Raw genomic sequence first — 24,889 nt, 5'->3', positions numbered from 1 at the left:
TGCTGAAAGTCAGGCATTGGGTTCAGAGAATGTTGACCATCTAACTAAGGACAAATAGTTTATTTTATTTTAATTTTATTAAATTTATATACCTCCCTTCATCGGAGGATCACAGGCCTGTTTGCAATATAAAAACACAAAAATACATAACATAACAACAAAGAAAATGATACCCCTTCCCTTCCCCTAGTATAAAAGGCTATAGATTGTTTAAATAACCAAAGGCCTGGGGGAAGAGAAATGTTTTTGCTTGGTGCCTAATGGTATGTAATGAAGGTGCCAAGCAAGCCTCCCTTGGGAGAACATTCCACAAATGGGGAGCCGCCACAGAAAAGGTCCCTTCTCATGTTACCACCCTCTGGATGTTTATTGTTAACAACTAATTTGAAAGGGAACATGTAAGACCAGATGTGCTCAGGACAAAGTAGATGGCGAAGATGAATAAATAAATATGTATATCAACATATACATTGAACATTTCATTGATGTCTTAATTAATGTTTGGCCTTTAGGAAATGATAGCTACAGACAATTTTTAATTGCACAAACTAAATAAGGATCAAACACAAATATTTTAACAAGTTCTCTTTTCTTTTCTTTGCAGAGCCAAATGTGCACATCTGGTTACCTTTTGTCAAAAATTCATCTCCATATCTTTCTAAAATATTTATTAACAAGTGCTTCACATTAAATAAATCTTGACAAAACATAATGCATGGGGGAAGGGGGTGGTTCACATTTAAATTACATGTACAGAACCATATGTTTACTTCAGCTGTGCCACCTATTTTCCAACTCTTGAGACATAGATTTTTCTAGAAATCAAGTTTAGCATTATATATAGAAAGAATTCGTGAATTAATTCTCATCCTGGCTCTGAGATGAATTTTCTCCGAACAGTGGCCTCAAAGGTCTGTTTTCCTGCAGTGGTGGAGAAGGCTTGTTACACATTTGTAACTGACAGTTCCATTTTCAGCAGACAAGTTTAGTGATTTGAAGGCAGTCATGTGAAACAGGTAGAGAAAACTTGGATACGAAGAAGTAAAACACATGTAAAGAGTGTGTTCAAGCACTTGTTATGCAGCTGCTATCTTGTTTTCTGCATTTTACTGAAGCTTTGACTTATGCAACTGCACAAGAAATGCAAAATCAGTGCAGTAGCAAGTTTTGTGGTCTGACTTTCTATGTCCTAGTTTGCATTTCATTTGCTAGTATGTAATATTCTTTGAGATAATAAATGCTAGGAGTATGGATGGATCACAGCTTTTAGTTCTGGGCTGCCCAGTTTGCTCTGAGGCAGCATCTGCAGAGGTGTCATTTCCTTCCAATTTTCAACAGGAAATTTTTAAAAATCAATATAACATCCCCCCCTTGACATAAGTGGATGAAATTTGCAGGCATAGTAGCCCCTCCTGGAATGGATTTAGAAAAAAGTTTAAGCAAATAGGCCCAGCAGTTTTTGTGCTAGACATTTTTATCATGTGCTAATTTATCTTTGTTTACTAAACCTTTTATATCCCCCACTTTTGGAACAATTGTTTCTTCTCTCTTCCAGTATGTCTACTGAACCTCCTGTATCTTCCTAAGTGGTACTTGACTTCTTTTATTTCCAAAGTTCTACCATGTAGATTGTTGAAGAATGTTGTTTTGAGAGACTTTAAACTTTTTTTTTAACACCTATATAAATGTAGAGCACCATGAAAATTAATCACATTTTGCAGCCTGTGGGTGGAAGGCTTTGGAATTGATTCACCTTTCGGTTCTTTTCAGATGTAATCATTGCTAGAAGAAAAATGATTTATAGATGCTTAAGGAAATCAATGGTAGAGTTTATTTGGATTTTTTCTTCGTACAGAATCCTTCTTAGTCAGCTATTCATAAATTTACTCTTGCCACTTGTATTTAAATTAATCATTTTAATAGGCAATGTTTCCTCAAGGGTCTGGGAACCAAGTTTCATTGTTATATATCCAACTACTGGCTACAGTAAACTGTCTGGAGATAAATTAGTCAGCCAAACAGCTCTTGACAACTTAGTCATACAGCCAATCTGCGTTTATGGAAAGAGAAGTTCTCGTCAATGTTCTTTTCTTTTCTCTGTTCAGAAAGATGTTTGAATTGCCATATAATGCTTGTTTGAGAACTATAGGAATTTCAGAAGAGGAAGCTTGATTTAAATTCAGTCATCAGTTGAAACCATCAAACTTAGTTCATGTTTCCCCATTTTCAAATGCAAATATGTTCCTGAACAATCATGCCTACTACCTGGTTGCTATAACAAAACATCCTGGTTTGCAACTAAATACAACCTAGTAACTTAATTCAAATCCTTTGCTCATGTGGCTTATATGCATGGAAGAATTTTATCTCCTTTGCGACAAGAGGCAAATAAGGTGAGGGAGGTTCTGTGTGCATGAAATAATATTAAACAATATCAGTTCACACACTTGGAACCCAAGTTTGCTATCCTAAGCAATCTTATTTTGAAGTCAGCAGAAATGAATAATGTGGGAGTAAATAAATGTATGCACGTGAATGCAGAAAGATTAGAAGTTAATTGGGCAAAATAGTGTTTTGTCACAAGGTAGAAAGCTAGCTGGGTTATAATAAATATTCACAGCTTTAGAACTACTTATATTGCAGAGTTCGTGCCACAACGAGCAAAGAGGAGAGCAAAATCACCCATATATGCTCTGTTGAAAATCCTGGTAAAATACTGGATGGCATTTCCTGTCAGAAATCTGAAACCTCTCTAATCTGTAGAGTTCTTATTTTACACCAAAAGCAACCATTAACTCAATATGTTTGATGGTCACGACTCATTTTAAGTGATGATGTGTAGACATGAAATAAGTTGTATTAGATTTTGGTTTCTTTTTAAACCAGGTTGTTTTTAAGAGGAACCTTTTCTTGAAATTTCAAAAATAAAAAGTTATTTAGAAATCCTACTTGGTGGTTTGTTTTTAATTACACACAACTGTTACAATACACCAGTATTGCATTGGGAAAGCACTGGTGTCCTATGGAGTATGCTGCTCAGATGGGCATGGGGAATGACTCAAGATCTGTCTCGCATAGTCTTGCCCCATAGAACCCACAGAAGAGGGATGAGGAGCCTGTGGCCCTCCAGATGTTGCTGGAGTCCAAATCTCATCATCCCCAGCCAGTATGAACAATAGTCAGGGATGATGGGAGCTGGACCATGAGTAGGACCACAGCTTCTCCATTCCTGCAATATATATCCCTTCAAATTCCCTTCTGAAGTTTCCTTAGTCAAAACTAATATTCAGCAAAGGAATAACCTTTCATTGGGAAGAATAGAAAGCCAACCACATCAACTTCCCAGATGAAAGACTGTACTTTAGTTTCAGCAGCTTAAGTACATATAAATTGTGTCATGTTGTCCGAGGGCTACACAGTTTCGGTCTTGAGCAGTGACTGGACTGGAGTGTCCAGTTTGTGCTCCTTTGTATGTTTACTTTTACTGAAGCTGATAAGTTGCCTTGTGAGCCCAGAGGGCTTTAGAGCAAAACTTGTTAATACTCTGTATTACTCTTATCTCATATCAATACACAACAACACTATGTTTACAGGAAAAAGTGTATGCTTTCACTTAACGTTCAATGAACATTTCTCTCCCTAACTATATGCTGTCACAAGACATGAGCTACATAGGACTATCTTAGTAGGTGGCTTTCATTAGCTGTCTTTTTAGCTTCAGGGTTCCCAGTGTGTCCGTTTGCTGGCACTAGAAATTCAAAAGAGAAGCTTTGTATCAGCATGGGCTACCAAATGCTGTTGTGTTGTGTCAGCAGAGTTGCAAAAATAGGAGATGTTTTTAATGGTAAGACTGAAGTGTTTTCTTATTTTTCAGAAGTTAAAAAGTGTCCAGTGATATAAGGGAATGCTCTGTAGATATGCCTTACTGTTTCATGCTTTTTATTTCTTTGGGATAAATAATAGAACAATTTCAAGAACTAAGGGTATGGGGTTTCTAAGTGCCGGCTCAATAATTGACAAGAGCTCTTAACTGAGGGTGTCCCCTGGATTTTTCAAAATGCAAAGTTCTAGATTCATACTGTCAAAATATGCTGCAAATTAGGGGCCTATATAATTGCATCTGGGTGATCAGGTCACTTCCATTGGTCATTGGGATGAGCCGGCTCTGCCATTGAGCAAACTGAGGCGGCTGAAGTGCTGCTGAAATCACCCAAAATTGCGGAAGTGGCAGGGCAGTTGGAGAAGCAGTGCCAGTGGCAACAGGCATTGTGACGGGGGCATAGCTGGCATGGCAAGGTAAGGCAGCACTTTCCATTTTGCTTCAAGCAGAGAAATGGGACATGACACCTCTGCCATCAGGTAACATTGCATGCTGAGGTGTTTGTTTTTAGGTCAGCGAAAATATTTCTCCACATGCTTCCACCACACTTCTGAATTCACCTGATACTCATTTCGGGTGCTTCCGAGCAATCAAAATCTTTAGAGCAGTAAGAAATGAATAACAACATATATATGGGCAGACTTGCAGTGACTGAGTTTGCAGAAAGCATTTGGAACAAATTCAAAGTTTGCCTGTGTTTTGACCAGACAGGTGGAGTCAACTAGGGGAAAGATCAAGAATGTACAGCAGTTGGGTTCAACAATAAGTTAATGTTTTAAAAAAAAATATCCACCCAAGGAGACTCACATGACACCCTCATTACATATCTTAAGGCATCAGGTGAAGTTGTTTCTCTACAACCAAGCCCTTGGCTGATTAACAATCTATCGCCTTTTAAATGTGTTTGTAGGAGGGGGGATTATTGGTTTGTTTTTGTCTTATTGTGTATTTTGTGTTCTCATTTTGCATTTTTATGTTGTGAAGTTCCCTGTGATCTGCCCTGTTTGTTTAAAAAACAACAACAGTGTGGGAAATTAATACTTCCATAAGAACTGGGTAGATTGCCATCCATTACCATCAAGTGGCAGAAGGGACGATTTGCTCTTAAAGAGTGTGACAACACATTCCTGCTTTATTTAGGATCAAACCCCAATGTGGGATTGATCTTTTGGATGAACTTAAGCCACTTTGGGGTGCAGCGACTGAGCTGCAAAATGATTGACTCACATGGAAAGCAGCAATACAAGAAACATGTTGTTTCTTTTAATGTGAAATAAATGTTACTAGAAAATCTGATGTTCTGGCTCAGTAAATGGCTTATTCAGTTTAAGGTACATTGTGATTTTTTCATGTACTCTGAGCAATATTTTTTATGATACTATCTAAGTGTTCAGTTAAGTGAAGGAACTTCACTGTTTTCTTATTTGCTTCTAGTGGCGAGAAAGAATAACCAGGAGGAAGCTAATTTCTCCTGAGAGCACTGGAAACTATGTCGTTTTTGGCTGCTAATTTCATAAATATTTACTCTGTGTTTTAAGATCTGTGTCTCTCAGTTGTATGGCCTGGATGAAAGGTTTTTGTCCGTTATTTTCTTTACATCCTGAAACAGAACTTATGGTCAGAATATGTGTTCTTTAGATGCAACTATGTCACAGACTTACAAAAGATACCATGATGGTATATATAACCTATTAAATCACAGAAGAATGTTTGTAGTTTTCAGTTCAGAAAATGAATGGTTTCCTTACAAACACTCTCCCCCTTCCACCTCCCCTTAAAGAGTGTTTAGTATATTGAAGACTTGAATGCTGCCCCATGCTGGCTTGCCAAAGAATTATTTTGTTTCTTAGTAAAGGTCATTCTGCATTTTTAAAATACCACAGACTCTTACAGTTGGTCAAGTACTGCAAATTCCACTTACGCTTATGGATTAGTTGTATTTGTTCCTTTTCATGGAGCCTTACGTAAGGTTCACCAGACGACAAAGTAATCTTTTGACCTGCATATTACGATTTTGGATTTTGTGCCTCCAGCAGGGCATTTAGGGATGCCTCTGGAAATGAAAATTGTCAACAAGGCTCACAAACCTAATGTTTTGTATTCAGAACAATAATGAATTTTGCAGTTGCCCATTAAAATATCCAATTGCCCATTAAATATCCAATTGCTCATTAAAATACCAGACCATTAGTTCATGTGGTTTATAAACCAAAAGTATTCTAGAGGGTGGTTTCTATGTGAGGGGGAAAAAATAATATGGGTCCACTATGAGGAAACAGCTGCCACGATGCTCTGTGGGTAATATAAATGGGAACTATTCCAGAGGGTGTCACATGCATTGGAATGAAAAGCTCCACAAGACTAAATTGTCTACAGTAAGAATGTGTAGTCTTTGGATCCTAATTGAAAACTTTTCACGATCCCCATTCACTGTGATCTATCTCAGTGGAGATCAAAACGACTGAGAAACAGCTAGTTCCAGAGAATGTGAATTGCTACATAAAAATGCTGTTTGTTGTTGTTGTTCTTCTCTTTCTAAGTTCATGAGTTCTGCCTTGAGTACATGATAACTTAGTTACAGCTTTAAATTGCCTATTAGAGCAGAAGTTGCACTGATTCTCTCTGTGCCTTAAGGTCACAAGTTTTCACACTGAAACTTGGCAGATGTAAAATTGGGTAGTACTTTTATATGTCCATGTGGAGAAAGGAGTTTTTAAAATGTGTTTAGTAGAACTGGGTTTGGTTTGTAAAATTGCGCTTCAGATTGGCTTACTTGGGTAAAAATTCTTGATCACTTATTGGATGAAGAAAGTGGTCTGATGAGGGGGAGGGTTTTGTGCCACTAAAAGCTGATTGGCTGAAGGATAGGCTGGCTGAAACATAAACAGGCCTATTCTACTGCTGTTCGGAGGAAAGAGAGGCTCAGAGCTGAAAAAGAAGAGGCAATAACGAAAACGACAGTGAGACAGGCTGAGGCAGAAGTCTGAAGTATTGAGCTGAAGCAGAAGCAGGTGGATGACAGGCAAGGGACTATCCAGGCTACAGAAAACTAGAATCAGTCTGCCTCAAAATAGCTGAATCACTGGCTTAAGCCAAAGGTTGACCCTGAGGTCATATAAGTGATTTGCATAGTGAGGAGAATTCAGCAAGGAGCTTCTGGAGCTGACCAGAGTGAGAACTGCCTGCAAACCTAGCTCAAAGTTCACCAATTAAAATTCACAGGACCTAGTGGCAGGATTGACTGGAAAATAGAGATTAAGGGTATTGGCGTATAAGTTAAACAGGGTTAGGAACGGCAGTTTAATTATAAAAGTGTGCTTGGCTGGTTTTGCTAAACTAGCACATCTAAACTAGCACAGCGAACATGTTGTAGATAAAGGCCTGTTTAATTGTAAATAAATGGTGGTAGTGGTTAGAAGGTTTTGAATATATGTACAGGGAGTGAGAGCAAAGCAGGAACTCCTGCACACACACTGGTGAAATAAGAGAGCATAAATAGAAAGTGAACTCCTCATATATAAATTATCAAGAAAAGGTGGGACTCCCCATAGTCCAGTTTTTCAAACTGGAGAAAGTTGTGGTGTGTTCAGCCACAGCAATCCCACCATGGCCAAAATAACCCACTTGGAAACAGAACAAGTTATACAAAGTGAGCAGTTGTATAAGGCCATAGTATCTTGGCACATGAGTTGTGTTTGTGTGCATGTATAAATGCAAAGTGTTTGTTTGTAAAGTGGTGTGAGCAGCCCTAATCCACGACAATGTATACTAACAAAACTGATCCCAGTATTCAGGTTCCAGAGAAATCAGGATTACATTGCATATACAACTAAAGATAGTCTCTTCTTGTTAGAGCGTGCAATGTAAATCTTACCCAGAGGCCTTGATGATAATATGCTCCGTGGAGAGGGCAGGATTGTTTTTGCATTCTGGTTTCTTATTAAATGCTCTTCTGCCCTATCTATACATTAAAGGCAGTTGTAAACAGTCCAAATGGTAGTGTGGCAATGAAACAAAGAAGTCAGTAGTTGACAAACTGATGTGAAACAGAAGTGGAAAAATTAAGTGAGGAGGGAAGTAATGAAGAAATGTCAAGCTATTAGAAAGGAGCAGGACAGGGTTTCCCAAACTTGGGTCTCCTGCTGTTTCTGGGCTACAATTCCCATCATCTCTGACCGCTGGTCCTGATAGCTAGGGATGATGGGAGTTGTAGTCCAAAAACAGCTGGAGACCTAAGTTTGGGAAACTCCGGACCTGGACATAGGAAATAAGGCAGCAAACCAAACAACAAAGGGAATGACAAGGAATAACTTGAATTAAAAAGTTGATGATCATGCGTGGCAGACCAGAATGTAAAGATAGCCTACAAATATTTATTATGAGGAGCAAATGTGGCCTGTGATTCAGGGATTTAAGAGGTGCAGGGAAGCAAAATGGTCCGGTAGGGAAAGAAAATGGGTTTAGGGGAGTGCTATTTGAGGTTGAAGGGATGCGGGTGGTGCTGTGGTGTAAACCACAGAGCCTAGGACTTGCTGATCAGAAGGTTGGTGGTTCAAATCCCCGCGACGGGATGAGCTCCTGTTGCTCGGTCCCTGCTCCTGCCAACCTAGCAGTTCGAAAGCACATCAAAGTGCAAGTAGATAAATAGGTACCGTTCTGGTGGGAAGGTAAACAGCGTTTCTGTGTGCTGTTCTGGCTTGCCAGAAGTGGCTTAGTCATGCTGGCCACATGACCCGGAAGCTGTATGCTGGCTCCCTCGGCCAATAAAGCGAGATGAGCGTCGCAACCCCAGAGTCGGTCATGACTGGACCTAATGGTCTGTGGCCCCTTTACCTTTACCTTTATTTGAGGTTGAGATTTGATCTTCCCCAGGAGACAAAGCAAGCAAAAACATTTTAAAGAGAAGGTGGGTGGGGTGAAAGAGGAGAAGAAAAAGTTAGAGTAGGCAGAAGAGGAAAATAATTAGTTAAATGTGGTATGTGGACATGCAGTTGGGTTTCGTAAATATTCTTGAATACTGCAAAATCTTATATAATAGATGAGAAAAGGGGCAGGCAGTGAGGAGAATTGATATGATAGCAATTTACTATATAGTATATAATGTTATTAAATGAATGTTAATAATTACACCTGCAAAGAAAGAAAAATGTGTGTGGCTGTTACTGAATTCATCACTGTTGCCTCTGCATTTTCAGTTTTAAATGAGTAAGTGCTAAGAAACTGCTGACGCATAGGGCCTATCGCTGTTTCTCAAGCCAAGATAAAGCTTGTGTTTTGACCATAAGGATTTTCTTTCTTTCTCTCAAGATGACTAATGAATCCAGACTCCGAGTTTGGATGGCTTAACAGCTGGAAAGCTTCATAGGTTTAAGGGTGTTTAGAAATCATTTTAAAAGCACCATTGTATTGCATTTTTATTTGTAAAACAAAGTTATGAAAGGGAGAAAACCTGGATTAATATGCTTGCCACATTTTAATCTTCTTATGATATTTGATCTTAAAACATTTATGTTCCCCTCTTGGCCTGGATTTACCCAGAACAGTAAGTTGACTCCTCACAAGATTCCTTGTTTATGTGTTGCCTCTAATTAAGTTGCAGTTCCTTCATTAAAAACAGTGTACAAAATATAGTTAGTTTAGTAAATACTGAGTGTATTCCAAATTTAACAGCCCATATTGTAATTAGGAAATGAGAAACCCCTGTGGGTGCCGGCACATAGCTCTTTCTGTGCTTGCCAGCTAAATCAGTACTATTATAAACAACAAGAACATTAATAGCAGGCAGCAATCAAACCCAGGAGGCTCAGAGATTATCTTGCTTTTTATGTTACAAGCAATAGCATTCATTAATGTAAAATATGAACTTAAAATTACAGCATGAAGCAGATGTTCTCTCCTAACTAGTATGTGTATCTCAAAATGCATTTTGTCAGTGAAAAATGATTTACCAAATGCTAGGTGAGCTGCTTTTCTTCGATAATACTGTTAATTTATTTTATTTATTAATCTGTTAAGCATCTCGGAGTGATTTCACAATATAATAAAACATGTATAAAACAATTAATTTAAATTGCATATATAATTTTTAATTGAATGGTTTACATAACAAAATCAGTAATTATGTTCTTCAAATGGGGGTGTCTTGCAGATACCATATGACTTTTCAGACTGGTCACAACCTCTAAAGGGCTTCGTACAGCAGGAATTAGCACCAACAGTGCTGTTTAATAATACTGTATAGGAAATTGCATAGCATAATGGTTATATTGTAGCTGTACTTTATAGGTTAAAGTTGTTTCTATTTTTTTTGCTAATAGTATTTATACAAAGAGATAAAACTAGCAACTTATTTCATAACATGAAAACTGACCTTATTTTAGGTCATGAGTATGTTTAGAGTTAGGCAGAGTAGCAATAACTTAAAAACTATTTCAATAATATATATATCACTTAATACTGTAGTTTCTGTGGTGTACTATAAGGATGCAAGAGGGATACATAAAATCAATTAAAATTAGCAATAAAGTTAAGAAAAGTCACTTAAAATTGCTGCTGAAATCAAAGCCTTCCCCAAACACTGGAAGTTCTCCTGATCTGGGTGATCTTGCCTGAAAAGGAGTTCTATAGACTTTGACCTGTAATACTGAACACCACTGCTCCTGAGGCACATGAGTCATTTGTCTGAGCTGTGGGCAGTGCTTTTTTTCTGGGGGGGACGCAGGGGTAAGCATACCCCTAAACATTTTGTGAATCTAAGTTTGGCCTCATTGAGGGGCAGTATTTCAATATGAGTAGGAAAATGAGAGTACCCCTAAACTTTGTTACAGAAAAAAAGCACTGGCCATGGGGAACTAGAAACAGTCACTTTCCAAAGATCTCCGTGATTGAGAAGAGATATAAGGGATCAGGCAGCCCTCAATGTATGCTGAGACCCACTAAGGCCCTTGTCAATTAATATAAAATAAACTTTAACTTGGCTTGATAGTATATGGGCAGCCAGTGCAAGCTTTTAAGTCCTTGTGGTAGTTAGTCTAAGGTTACCAGATTTTTTTCAAAGAAAACCTTTAAAAAAAATAGGAAAAAAGTTATTAAAAAAAGCTCAGCCACATGTCCTTGCCCTCACCCTCCCGGTGCTCTCCTACCTCTCCTCCTCAGCAGCAGCAGCGGCGTGGCAAGCTTGGGGCTCTCCTCTTTTTTCTCCTTCTTTTTTCTCTCTCTTCCTTCTCCTTCTCCTCTCCTCCTTCTCCCTGCATCAGCTCCAGGGTTTTCCTGGCCCCGGAGCGTCGCTGGGCAGTCGGCCAGGTGCGCTGGCTCCTGGCTCGATTTGGGTTGTGTGTGTCAGCGGTTCCCCCAGTTGACGTGCCGGGCATCCCCGTTTCCCCATTGGCAGTGGCAGCAGCAGCGGCAGTCTCAGCAGCCTGGAGCCAGCCTAGTAGCGCTGTTGGCTCTGGCTGGCTTCAGGAGCTGCTCACTGTCGTGGCGCCCGCCATTTTGCCTTGCCAGAAGTCCCCATATGATGTGTCTTGTGCCGTTGAACCATTCATGCAACATTCATTCCCTACTAGTAAATCTACAACACTTAAAATATAAACCTGGGGACATTAAATGAAATCCAGGAACATTCTGGGGACGGATTTTGTCCGGGGACAGATTTGTAAATCTGGGGACTGTCCCTGGGAAACAGGGACGTCTGGTAACCATAAGTTAGTCACCACCAGCATTCTAGCTGCAGCATGAAAACCTCCTGGATTGAAACCATTTCAACCAGTTGTCTGAAACTTTGCAATGACTGATTTCTGCTGGGAGGGAGTTCCATAGGGTTGAGCCCACTACATGGAAGGCATGATTCCTCATTGATACAAATTGTGCATCTGGTCAGTGGGGGCCAATGCCCCTCCCATGTCATCTCAGTGATTGACTTGGGACATTTTGCTGGAGTGTCCAGACCAGGTGGTAATCCCACATTGAGTGCATTGCAGTAATCAAGAGTTGAGGGTACTAGTCCATGAATCAATATGGCCAAGCTATCTCCGTTCAAGTACAGCCATAGTTTACACGTGAGCTGTAGGTGGTAAAAAGCACTTCTAAACTGCTAAGGCCACCTGAGTTTCTAATACCAAAGATGGACCCAAGAGTCCTGTCCTTTTATAGGAAATAGAACCCCATGCAGAACAGGCAACTGCCCAGTCTTGTAGACATGAGAGTGTGTTTTTAGCTTTTTGGAATCATTTGTTTAAGTTATGGGCTGTTTTGAGGACCTCATGACTACTCATCCAGACAGATTGTAAGGCCATGCCCATAGATAATCATGGCTTAGAGATATGTGGATGAGCCGGAACAAGCCTGAGTGTTGGGCTTGCACATTCTGCCTCCCCTCTCCTACACCTGTGTGGCGGAGAGGAAGGCTTCATAAGAGTTTGTTTCATTTTAACTAAATACTGGTTTTAGTGTTATCTTTGAACAGGGTCCTCAGTTTAGAGCAAACTTTGGTTAGTTTCATAACAAGTAAGCTCTGGAATATTAAACTAACCATAGTTCCTTTTAAACTAGGATCTGTTGCTTTATTAGAATCTATGACCAGGTTCTTCAAAACTTAGCCAAAATCCTCCTCCAGTTCATATGCTTCTCTCAGGGTTGCCCTTACAGTGCTAATCTTTGGTTTAGCATCATGTGCCATAGAACTGTGCAGCCGTAGAGTCAGAAGGCTGAAACCTGAACATTGCTCAAGTGACAGGCTGTATCTCTGACAGTGTTCTAAATACTGAACACGATAAATTGAGACTACAATTTTAGATCTCAGACTAAACAAAAAACCCATTCTTAAATAAAACACGATAATTAATCAGCTGTATTTAAATCATCTTCTAAGATCAAAACTTCAGTGCTGTCATTTTAGTTTTTGAAAGTATCCTTGGAATCAAAGCTATATTTTCAGGAACAACATCATGGGGAAGATGTTTCTAGGACAAGAGTTATTTTAGTTACTGTTGTTATTATTATTATTATTATTATTATTATTATTATTATTATTATTATTGCTATTGTCAGGAGGTATAATGTTGTTAGTATGATCCCATTAAATTTCTAGCACTAAAATGCTGTTTTTTGTATGTTAAATTTGGTATTACGTTGTTGTTGCATAATTATGAAATTGTTTCTGCCATGGCTGATTTTGATTTTGTATTCCTTTTCTCTCAATTGAAAGCTGCTTTGAGCATGATTGTTTTTGTAGAAAGGTGGCATATGAATAAAATTATGCTGATGCTGAGGTTTGTATGTAACAATCACTGTGCCCTAAACAATGCTTTTAAAAGCCTTGAAAACACTGAATGTATTATTTTTCTCAGAAATAGATTGTATGTTAGGTGTTCATATTAGTTGTAGCTGCATTGTAGAGCTCCAGCTTTTGAGTTGCTTAATTTTGGATTTGTGCATTAAATTGCCATTATGTTGGTTGTTGTTGTTGTTGTTTAATGATAATTAGAAAGTGGCATGTTCCTGTTGTACCAACTGCTGGCAAGCTCTGTATAAATCAGAGATGGATAGACTTCAGGGTTGTAAGAATTAGGTTTTGTGTTGTTTTATTAAACTGCCAGAATTTGGTTTCCGGTAGCAAAATAGAAACTGAGCTCATTGTCTTTTCACACAGAAGCTGGCCCTTGCTTAGCACTTGATTACCAACAGAGCGGAAGAGAAGTGTATGCACAGCTTTTACGAGGGGTGTAAAACATTATCCTGCTGGGGTTGTCTTCTCTCTGCTGGTTGTACTTCCATTTCACTGCTGGTTTTCTCACACCCTTGTCACGGGTGTAGATCTTCACTCACCCCTTCTTCCCTAGTGGTGGTGGGACAGCCACCATTTTGTGGTTCACCTCAGGTGCCAAAATGTCTTGGGCGAACCCTGCTGTTGGTGTGAAGAATCTGTGGGAATAGAGGAAGGTTGTCCAGTGTGTTGCCCAAGGGCCACATGTGGCCCTCAGTGCCTTTATCTGTGTCCCACAGCAACATTTGATGCCTCCCAGCCCTTGCACTGCTACCCCAAAGCTGGTCTTTGGCAAGGAGGTGCAAGACTCTGACAGGGTCCTATATTCCTCCCACCTCCTTCCCAAAGCCTAGTTAGTGTTCTCCAAGCTTTGGGGAGGAGGTGGGAGGGCCTTTGCTCCTCCTTCCAAATCCAAGTGCCTTGCTTACCTGGCTTTGGGAAGGTAGTGCAAGGGCGTGTGTGTGTGTGTGTGTGTGTGTGAAATTTTGACTCCCACCCTCTGTGACAAGGCAGTGTGTGACCCATGGGTTCTGTGTTGAAGTACTCTTGCAGCACACTTGGTATGAAAAGTTGGGCTGCCCTGGAATAGAGTAAATACAATTTTGCAAGTTTCAAAGGTGGGTAAGCTAATACACTTAGTCCTCTGTATAATTTTCAGAAATGCAACCCTTGCCTCTCACTAAATGGTAAACAAACAAAAAACCGCTTAGTCTTGGTACTTTAAGTTTATTTCATATGGTCATTGTTTTCTCTCTCACTGGGAAAAAATGTTGTTGTTTTTTACTTTTTCATTTAAATTATCTTGCCCTCAAGGAGCCCATTTTTTAGGGTTCCTAAAATGCTTCCTGTTTTTGTTTTTTCTTCAACATGTTCATTAAAGTGTAAAGTGTTGCTTTCAACAAACCGTTACATCTAATACAAACATATATCTATATACAGTGGTATCTTGGGTTACATACACTTCAGGTTACATACGCTTCAGGTTACAGACTCCACTAACCCAGAAATATTACCTCAGGTTAAGAACTTTGCTTCAGGATGAGAACAGAAATCGTGCAGCGGTGGCGCAGTGGCAGCAGGAGGCCCCATTAGCTAAAGTGGTGCTTCAGGTTAAGAACAGTTTCAGGTTAAGAAGAGACCTCCAGAACGAATTAAGTACTTAACCCGAGGTACCACTGTATAGATATTAATTTTTCTCCCTATAGTTTTCTAGTAAATAGTTGTGTGCTGTTTTTATATCCTTAATAAGGGTAAAGCTATGATTGTCTACATTACCTTTCTTCCATCTATGCTTTTGAGCAACTGTCATAGAAGCCATATGTCAAGCTTTAGAAGTTACTTTTTTTCAGTGGCAGCATCTGCCATCTTGGCACCATCCACAGAACTTTCAGGCAATTCTGGAAATGTCTGGAGATCTGCTGTGATTCTGCTTCCTGATAGGTGGCTGCCCTGGCATTTTATCTGCTGCTCTTTCCTTGGCCAGAAAAGTATCAACACTGAGGGATTAAGTCAATAGAAAAGGAGAGAGAATACACCTAAGGTCTTAGTTCAAACTAACCTTTTAAATAGCAACTATGTAGAGGTAATATGAAACAGGTTTCTTACTTTATTTTTGTAAGCTGTGCTTTAGGAAATAATAACTGGAGAGGAAGTTATTATAAGCTTTGACCCTGGCACCCAAATGCCGCAAGCAATCCTTTCAGTAATAGTAGTGTTGCAGAAGAGACTTGCTGTGTTAGCGTTCTGCTGCCCCAGTCTTTTTCACATCTTCGTATGGTAATGGCATTCGTTTTTTAAAAAATTAATTAATTAAAAAATAAAACAACCGGTAGAAATGTGTTACCACATACCCTTTTGTGTGTTTCCATGAAGTTTCAACATCATTATTGCTAAATAGTTTCTCCTAATTAAGGAAGTATGCGCTGTGACTTCTTTGAAATTGAGAATATGGGCCAATCACTTCCTTTACCAATGCAGGGCACGCTCCCTTTTTTATAAGCTTTCCATCTTTAGAACGAAAAATAATATTCAATGTAAATCTGTTAAATGTCTAACACTGTATCATACCGGATTTCTAAAACAAGTGCAAATTGAAATGATAGCCAAGCATCCTTTGAGTGCACCGTCAAATCTGCAGTCATGTACATAATATCTGTGCTTTAAGAGGAAAGTCTGATAAGCGCCTAGGCCCCACGCAGCCCTTGAAGACATGTTGATACCCGTTCTAAGATTGTTCTCACTTGCATATCAACAGTTTCCCACACCCCTGCATGGTGGTGATTTCCAGTGCATCAAGGAGGAGCCAGAGGCAGCTAAACCCAATTCCTAGTTCAGGAATGAATAAGTAGCTGTGACACATAAACAAAAAGCAAACAAACCCATTGTATGAGGTCTTGGTGACTTCACCATTCACCTGATAGGGCATGGGAATTGCTTTAGGCCCTGTGGAATTGCTAGCATCCATAAGGGCATTGCTGGAGAACATTGCCAATTATTAAGAAGTGAGTAGAAATACAAGACATTTTGTATAGCTTTTTGGAGACGCCTTCTTGTACCTTTTAAGCAATTGGCCAGATTCAGTGGTTGAACGGGGATTATTAAGGAAGGTCTAATGAAAGGATTCTGTATTAGAAATTTAGGAGCCTACCTTGGTTGGCTCTTTTCCAGATGTGAAGTTCTTGTCCTTCCCTGATGCCAGATGTTCAGAGGAGAGTGAAGGGGAGACCTTAGCAAGGAGACCACTGCTGGATGAGCTACAGTGGCTTCTTTACATTTGTCAGTGGTATCCTTGTTCCCTCTGGGAGTTTTTGGGAGGGTTGCTTATGAAAATTTACATTATTACAGTTACAGAAAGTTCTGGACCAGAAAAAATAGTGAAGTGTAGCTTGCCCTCATTATAAGTGCAGAGATCTCAGCACTGACGTGCTGGTTGCCATATGCCTCAGACATCTGCTTGGAAATTTTTGTTCAAAGAAATATCATTTGTACCCACTTATTATTCACTTGTTTAGGTTAGGGACGGAGAACCTGCTGCCCTCCAGATGATGGTGAACTACAGCTCCCATCATCCCTGATCATTGGCAATTTTGACTAGGACTGATAGGAATTAGAGTCCATGTGGACCAAAGGTTCCACGTGCATACCTCATGTTTTATTGTTGTGAGTCAACTTGTGAATCCCTTGGGGTAAAGGTGAACTACATGAAAGTCACATGTTGAAAAATGATAGAAGATGCTACCTGTTGAGAACAAGTTGGACAGACACCAATGCAAAAAATAATTGTTTTTTATTAGACTTCCCTATATGTTGTTCTGCCTCCCTCTAGAGGGGCATGTAGGTACTTTAGACACTTCTCAGTTTAGATATTCTTCAATGTTTTGAAGATTAAAAGGAATCATTCACGGAAAGATCTGCACCGTTAGTGGCATGAAGAAACATATACAACAACTCCCCTCTCTAGGGACTATTGTTGCATGTGTATAGGGCAGCTTTGGGGTGTGGACTGTATGTGGTATGGGACTTAAAGGGATAAGTGGTCTTTTGTCCACCGAAATCTGAAGTATAGTCTGGGAACAGGAGGTGAAGCATTTTTTATTGGGCGATTGAATTTGGCTTCAGGGAGCTAATTGACAAGGGTTTAAATATCACATCTAATTTATCTTGCATCTATCTTGATGTTGTTACAACAATGCAAAAACACAATATTAAAATCAGTTTTAAGGTGGATTCTAAAAGCATTCATCTCAGGTGTCAAATCCTAGTGTTAAAGAGATACAACCTTCAGCATATGATGAAAGCTGTATTATGGCAGTGTCATAAGCCTCTCTTCTTGCAGGGAGGGAATGCCACAGAGAATCCGTTCTCCTGGGCTGCCACCTCCCAAGTCTCTGGTGTGGAGCCACCTGAGAGATTCTGTAGGGAAGGAGATCGTCTTTTAGGTATTTCAGGTAGTTATTTAGGGCAATAAGCAGTGATGTGAGCACCTTGAATTGGGCAGGCAACCAGTGCAGCTGTTATAAAACAACGGTTATGTGAGTTCTAAATAATCATCAGTTTCAAGTTGTCTTCATTGCAATAACCTGGTCTGGAAGTTACCAAAGCCTGGAGTACATTGATGAGGTTATCTCTGTCCAAAAGGGGCTGTAGATGGCAGACTAGCTGTACCTGGAAATAGGCACTCCTAGCCATCAAGGCCACTTATTTATTTATGTATGTATTTATTTCATGAAATTTAAGCACTGCTCGACTGTAAACCCTCAAAGTGGCTTACAAATTGATCCCGTGACAATGTTGGACCCAGGAGTGCCTCCAAGCAACGGAAGAAATTAAGTAGATTATTGCACACCAGAGCTTTCAGCACAATAAATTAATGTCCAAGCCTCTAGAGACCTCTCTGTTCTTTTGCTGCTGCAAAGAAATTTGGGAGCTCTTCTGGAACTTCACTGGTCTGCAGCAGAAATGTTTCTGTCCCACGGTAGTGAAATGAGGTCTCTGTCCCTAATAATGCTCCAGATCTGATGCATGTGAGGTTGTATTTGCCTCCTTCTTTTTGCCTCCATATTATATTGTTATACTTAATTTGGACCTGCGTTGTATCATCGTGGGGCATGTTATTGTTTGTTCCTGCAAAATGACCTTCTGCTTTTGTAAATAGAGCTGAACAAAACCTGCTACTTTATATCCTGTAATAGTACTTAAAATATAACTCAATATAAATATTTGCAAATGAATTCATGGTCCAACTGAGAAGCATCTTGTTGCATAGGAGCTACATTCCTGATTTCAAACTTTTCTTTCCAGCTTTGGCTGAGAGAGAGCTGCTAGATTTCTCTTCCTTTCCCTCTCTGTTCTCTTCTATCCTTATATATTGCTAACAACAACAACAACAATAACAATAAGAAAATAAGAAAATAAGGCAGATGAAACGGCTACTATAGTATCTTTAAGAAGCTGCCTTATCCCAGGTCAGAATATTTGTCTGTTTCATCCAGGGTTGTCCTCTTTGTCTGTGACTCTCATAGGCGCCGACTCCATGGGGCCTGAGGGGGCCCGACCCCCCTCAAAAATTCATTTTGGGGGGGCTCCACCCCCCCAATGATCTCGGGCGCCCCTCCAGCAGAGCGCCATCGCCACCCCTCCCCCAGCCCAAAATGCACAGGGTCGGGCTGCATGCCTCCTGCCCTCCCTCCCGAGCAAAAGCTCCACCCAATTTGCTTCGGAGCTGATTAATAGGCGCAGCACGCTCTCCCCTATTCGCTCACGAGGAGGCGGCGCCACTTTATTTGCATATTCATGAGCTTATTTATTATTCATGAGCTTTCATTTATTATTTGTTATTTATTATTCATGGGCTCCCCCAATATTTTTTATAAGTCGGCGCCCCTGGTGACTCTCTCCAGGGACTTGGGCAAAGTCTTTTCCATCTCCTGCTAGGTGACACTGCAGGAGATGCCAGAGATTTGAAGCTGAAGCCTTCTATGCACAAAGTTACCACTGAGCTGCAGATTCTGCTGTGTATAAATGCACCCCTGTAGGTCAGCTAATGGAAGGGAACATGATGTCTCTTATTCTGTGTCCGTCAGCTATATGTCAGCTTCCTAGACTGTTAGAAGGGGGGGGTCTTGTCCCATGAGGGACCACACTAGCTTTCCCTCTCCTGCTGCCAACTATAGGGCAGTTGAGGGCAGATGGAGCCAAGCTGTGCTGCTTGTTCTGGAATGTGTTTCTCTTCCTGTGACTGGTTCAAATGCTGAGCAAAAGAAAGGAGGCAATAACTACATACCTCTCTTTCTCCCCCTTGCTCACACACAAAATCTAAAGCAGGATCTTAGCTTTTATCTTGAAAAAATGTAAAGCACAGTTCACACATGTAGGCAAACATACAGGTGGCTGGTTGAATGAAGCAGAACTATATGGGAGCCGTTCTGCATAGTTACGCTCACAAGTGGGGACTGGCTATTTCCACCATGATACCAAAAGTTGTTAAAGGAGGGTTCCAAGGTCCACATTGCAGGAGTCACATGCCACAGTGCCACAATGTCATAATGTTCAATTTCAGGTGGCCACCTAGGTACCAGATTTCGGTTATTGCTAAGTTGGGGGCAGCCGCCGAGACCACATAACACCGGTCTTGAAAGACCTACACTGGCTCCCAGTACGTTTCCGAGCACAATTCAAAGTGCTGGTGTTGACCTTTAAAGCCCTAAATGGCCTCGGCCCAGTATACCTGAAGGAGTGTCTCTACCCCCATCGTTCTGCCCGGACGCTGAGGTTCAGCGCCAAGGGCCTTCTGGTGGTTCCCTCATTGCAAGAAGCAAAGCTACAGGGAACCAGGGAGAGGGCCTTCTCGGTAGTGGCACCCACCCTGTTGAACGCCCTCCCATCAGAGGTCAAAGCGATAAACAACTACCTGACATTCAGAAGACATCTTAAGGCAGCCCTGTTCAGGGAAGTTTTTAATGTGTGATATTTTACTGTATTTTTGGCCTCTGTGGAAGCCTCCCAGAGTGGCTGGGGAAACCCAGCCAGATGGGCGGGGTACAAATAAATTATTATTATTATTATTATTATTATTATTATTAGATGAGATTTAAATTTAACTTTTCAGCACTGTGGGAAGAGTTATGTGCTTTTATTTCTGAAATATTATTTGACACCTGATTTCTGCCTTCTTCCTTAGGATCCCAGAAGCAAGCACAAGTTCAAAATCCACACGTATGGAAGCCCAACATTTTGCGACCACTGCGGGTCATTGCTTTATGGACTTCTACACCAAGGGATGAAATGCGACAGTAAGCAAAAACACCATCCACCTCATGCTATTAAGAAAGATTTTTTTAAAAAAAATGAATGAAACCATTAGGCACTGACCAACTTCTTGGCAGGAAAATATCGCTTCAGTTACTGTTAATTGCAAGCATGACTGTCCATTTCAAATTAATATTTGAGCACGTCTAGCAAAATACCGTATATGAAAGGAGCTTTATCCAATGTGGATTTTGCTATTGCAATATTTTAATGGAAACTTACTGGAAGAAAGAGCTACTACTTTCAATCAGCGGTTGAGTTGGAACACTGTGGTCAAAAACCCAAGCATTAAAAAAAAAATTAAATGCAATTTGTGGCTTCATAGTTCTTTTCTGTACTGTCTGCTCAACCATTCTGCTGTCTTCCTTACTTCTACCTTCAGTCTTCCTTAAACCACGATCGTGGAGACCAAGACAGTGTTTCATGCGGTATGTCCCTTCTTGGATGGGTGGTGGGAACCAGTTTGCGACGCCCTCTAATGGAGGAGCGGTACCCATTCCCAACACTTGGGCCTCGACCTCAGTTTCTTCTGGGGAGAGCAAACTCTTGCCAGAGCAGTCACCATTCTTGAGTCTATTTCACTCAATGGTTCCTAGCACCAGGCTTTGGCTGGATGCAGAAGATAAGTGTATGATCCTAGGGCCAGAGGTAGTACCAACCATGGTTCAAAAGAAAACTGGAGTCGTGCCCAAGCATTTCGAAGGACTTGGCTTGTCAAGCGCTTGGGAAGTCATTCCTTTGAAAGAAGCTTTCAGTCAGTGTCCCAACACGACTATTGCAGAAGAAGAGTTACTCTGAAGAAGAAGCAGATACAGGCACATACCTGTCATTACGAAGACACAGAGAAAGGCATAAATGTAAGAGGAATCACCTTCCAAAGCACCAGTGATTGGGAAACCACTAAGAGAAATTCTGCAGTTCCAATGTACCTTTGTTGTCTCCACCACTGTGGTAGCTTGAAGCGGAGGGCAATGCTGACCTGCTCTCTATAGCCCCAACACTGCAGATAACACTCATGGGCACACCATTTCCTCATAGCATTTAAATCCCCCAAAATAGGGCTCAAGGTGTTGGTCATTTTGTCTATGTTTCTTTTACCTGTAGCAATCTAGTAGGGATCCAGTTCTTCCTAGAGCCATCTCCACTGTTCAGAATCAGGCTAATACTATAGGAACAGGAATGTCACAACTGTACCTCAAATTGGTCTTGGGGAGGGGTCTCAAGAAGAATTTCACCTTATTGGGACCAGGCATTGAAGGTCTGTATGGCATTAGCCATGGTAGTCTAGTTCTACCTCTTAGAATGCTTTGTACATTATCTAAAATAGTCTTTCCCAATTCAGTGCCCTCCAGATGTTGTTGGACTACAACTAACATTAGTCCCAGTCAGCATGGCTAATAGTTTGGAATCTCAAATATTATCGTAGCATGTCAGGTTGTAGCACAAGCTAATCTGCTGTTCCTTTTGGAGATGCAAGACTAGTTATAACAGTTTTTTAAACTAAAAGCAGCTGTTGCCAGGAAGTGCACAAACATTTGTTTTTGAGTTGCACTCCTCTTCAATAGCTTTAAAAATAGTAAGCTCTCACATATGACTAATGATGGCTTACAAGCTATTTGGGGATTCCTTCGAAGTCAGTATTTACTGAGACCAGTGATAAGATTAGCGTCTGAAGAGGAGTCAGAGGCTCTCATCCAATATATTCCTGTCTGGGAGCCTCCCCTTTTCTTCTGATATTTGACATTACTATTCATCCCACTTTCTGCCTTAGATGTATACACATCACAAAGATCCCTGCACCTCCAGGTATTCTTCTCCATTGTTGACTGGTGTACATCATGGCAAACCAGGACACCAACTATAATTTAAAGTCCTCAAGATCTTTCTTTCTTTCTTTCTTTCTTTCTTTCTTTCTTTCTTTCTTTCTTTCTTTCTCATTTATTTACTAGCCAACTTTGAGAGAAGCTATTTAGGTCCATCTCATTCTTCTTCATATGGGAGTAAACCAGAGCAGGGACTGAAGAGTATTGGAATCCAGCAACATCTGGAGGGCCACAGATTCTGCACCACTGCACGAGAACTTCCTGTTGGTCCCCACTTGAGTGTGTACCTGTGTGAAAGAGTTTCGGATATGCCTGGGCTTGTTTCCACACCATGCATGGCAATGGTGTCTGAAGAGTTGTCAGCGGTGGAGATGAATCTCTGGAGGTGCAGGGATCTCTGTCAAATATCAGAAGCAAAGGGGACAGGGTCTTCACAGACAGGAATATATTGGATGAGAGCCTCTTACTCCTCTTCAGACATTGGTCTTATCACTGTTCTCAGTAAATACCGACTTCTAAAGGTAAAGGTAAAGGGACCCCTGACCATTAGGTCCAGTCATGGCCGACTCTGGGGTTGCGGCGCTCATCTCGCTTTATTGGCCGAGGGAGCTGGCGTACAGCTTCCGGGTCATGTGGCCAGCATGACTAAGCCGCTTCTGGCGAACCAGAGCAGCGCACGGAAACTCCGTTTACCTTCCCGCCAGAGTGGTACCTATTTATCTACTTGCACTTTGACGTGCTTTTGAGCTGCTAGGTTGGCAGGAGCAGGGACCGAGCAACAGGAGCTCACCCTGTTGCAGGGATTCGAACCGCCGACCTTCTGATCAGCAAGTCCTAGGCTCTGTGGTTTAACCCACAGTGCCATCCGCGTCCCACACCCACTTCTAAGGAATCCCCAAATAGCTTGTAAGCTATCATTAGTCATATGTGAGAGCTTACTATTTTAAAAGCTACTGAAGAGGAGTGCAACTCAAAAAAAATCAAGAAAATTAAATCGTTTCTCTGAATATTTGCTGCTCCCTACACACCCCCCCCATGATGGGAACAGGGAGTGTTTTTCCCTCCCTGGATTCTGCCAGAAACTTCTTCAAGCCCCAGCACCAAGTCAGGGAGATGAGCCATGTTGGATGAGAATGAAATCTTACTGTCTTGTTCTTTGCTAGGAAGCCATGGTTTCCTTTCCTATCCATCCTAGTTCCTATCTGATACAGGGCTTTTTTTCCATACACGCAAGTTACTCTTATAGATTATCTTAATGATATTTCCACGTATTATGTAGTCATAGTTCTTCTGCCAGACACTTTCTTCATCCCTTTCCTTGTTCTTGACATTCTCAATTGCATTTCTCTTGATATTCTGCCCTTTCTAATCTTCTCTGTCCCTTTTAAGATCTCCTGGCAGATGTTTGATCAACTTAAGTTTTGCCACATCTTAGGCAGAGTTTGTTGTCTTCAGTTCAAATCCATACCAGTTTTTGATGCCACTTCTGACACTAAAGTCTTTTCCAATCAGCTTGGTGAACTGGAATGTTGTCTTTGGTTCTGAGCCCATCCGCATTTTACACACTGTCTTGTAGTTCCAACACACAGAGACACACAGACACACACAGAAACACATCTCTAAGGCTACATGTTTCAACAGATGTGCAAAGTGGGAGGGACGAATGGCTCTATCCTTTCATTTCTGGATGTTCCTCCACTTAAAACTGCCTTTCCACAAACTGCTTACCAGTATTTTGCCTATATGGAAAGGATACAGGCACAGGATCTTGTCTTAATTTTAAAATTATTAATACCTTACCTTGTTTTTTTACCGTTTTAATATAATTATTCTATATTTTTCATTGTTTCTACATATTTTTCATTGTTTTTAACTCCACATTTAATAGTATACTTAACGTATTTTATTGTGTTTTATGTGCTTTCTTTTCTTCTTATTTTCTTTCCTGGTCATTGACCAAATTTTTGCCGTAATTCATATGGAACATATGGGTCCTGCCATAGGGGCTATGAACTCACAGATTTCCAGTACTCACCTAAAGAAGTAGTTTGGATAGATCTGCTGTTTGCTGTGATTGGTTTTAGTAATGCAGTACAGTCGCAATCCTTAGGATTCTACCCATCGCCAATGCTATGTAATGTAAGATGTCGAATTGTCTCCTTTCTGATCTGCAGCCTGTGATATGAATGTTCACAAGCAATGCGTAATAAATGTACCCAGTCTTTGCGGAATGGATCACACAGAAAAAAGAGGAAGGCTCTATCTGAAGGCTGAAGTGAATGGTGAAAAGCTTGAAGTCACAGGTAAGAAAGCTGCAAGCCTCATTATAGAACTCCTATTGGTTTGGTAGTATGTCTGCTCATTTGCATTTAATAGCTTATGTCAGCACAATAATACATTTTCTAGCATTGCTTTAGTCTGGTCAATAAGCCCAGTAGCTTCTGCGTGGCTACACACAGTTGGCTGCACACAGTTAAAACTGGCTATTCTTGCAATCGGCATTACAGCCTAGTAGGTTTTTCATCACACAGATAAATGACTTCAGATGCTGAACACACATTAAGAAACCACTGGAATTCTGCACTATCCACCACCCCTGAAGACAGCCGTTTCCTC

At 40.7% G+C, this 24,889-nt stretch overlaps 1 protein-coding gene across 3 annotated transcripts in view; it reads left to right on the top strand.

Moving 5' to 3' along the window:
- The window catches only part of PRKCA (protein kinase C alpha), a 193,245-nt gene that overhangs the window by 104,621 nt on the left and 63,735 nt on the right, over positions 1-24,889 (top strand). For all 3 annotated transcript variants that reach the window (XM_082212493.1, XM_082212492.1, XM_082212494.1), the window contains exons 4-5: positions 20,323-20,434; positions 24,448-24,576. In XM_082212493.1, coding sequence (XP_082068619.1) covers positions 20,323-20,434; positions 24,448-24,576 — 241 coding nt within the window. The remainder of the gene's footprint in view (positions 1-20,322; positions 20,435-24,447; positions 24,577-24,889) is intronic.

The sequence above is a fragment of the Podarcis vaucheri genome (genome assembly GCF_965113315.1).
Source record: "Podarcis vaucheri genome assembly, chromosome: 2".
NCBI lineage: Eukaryota > Metazoa > Chordata > Lepidosauria > Squamata > Lacertidae > Podarcis > Podarcis vaucheri.
The sequence above is the reverse complement of the archived record's forward strand: the minus strand, read 5'-3'. Positions and strand labels throughout refer to the sequence as shown.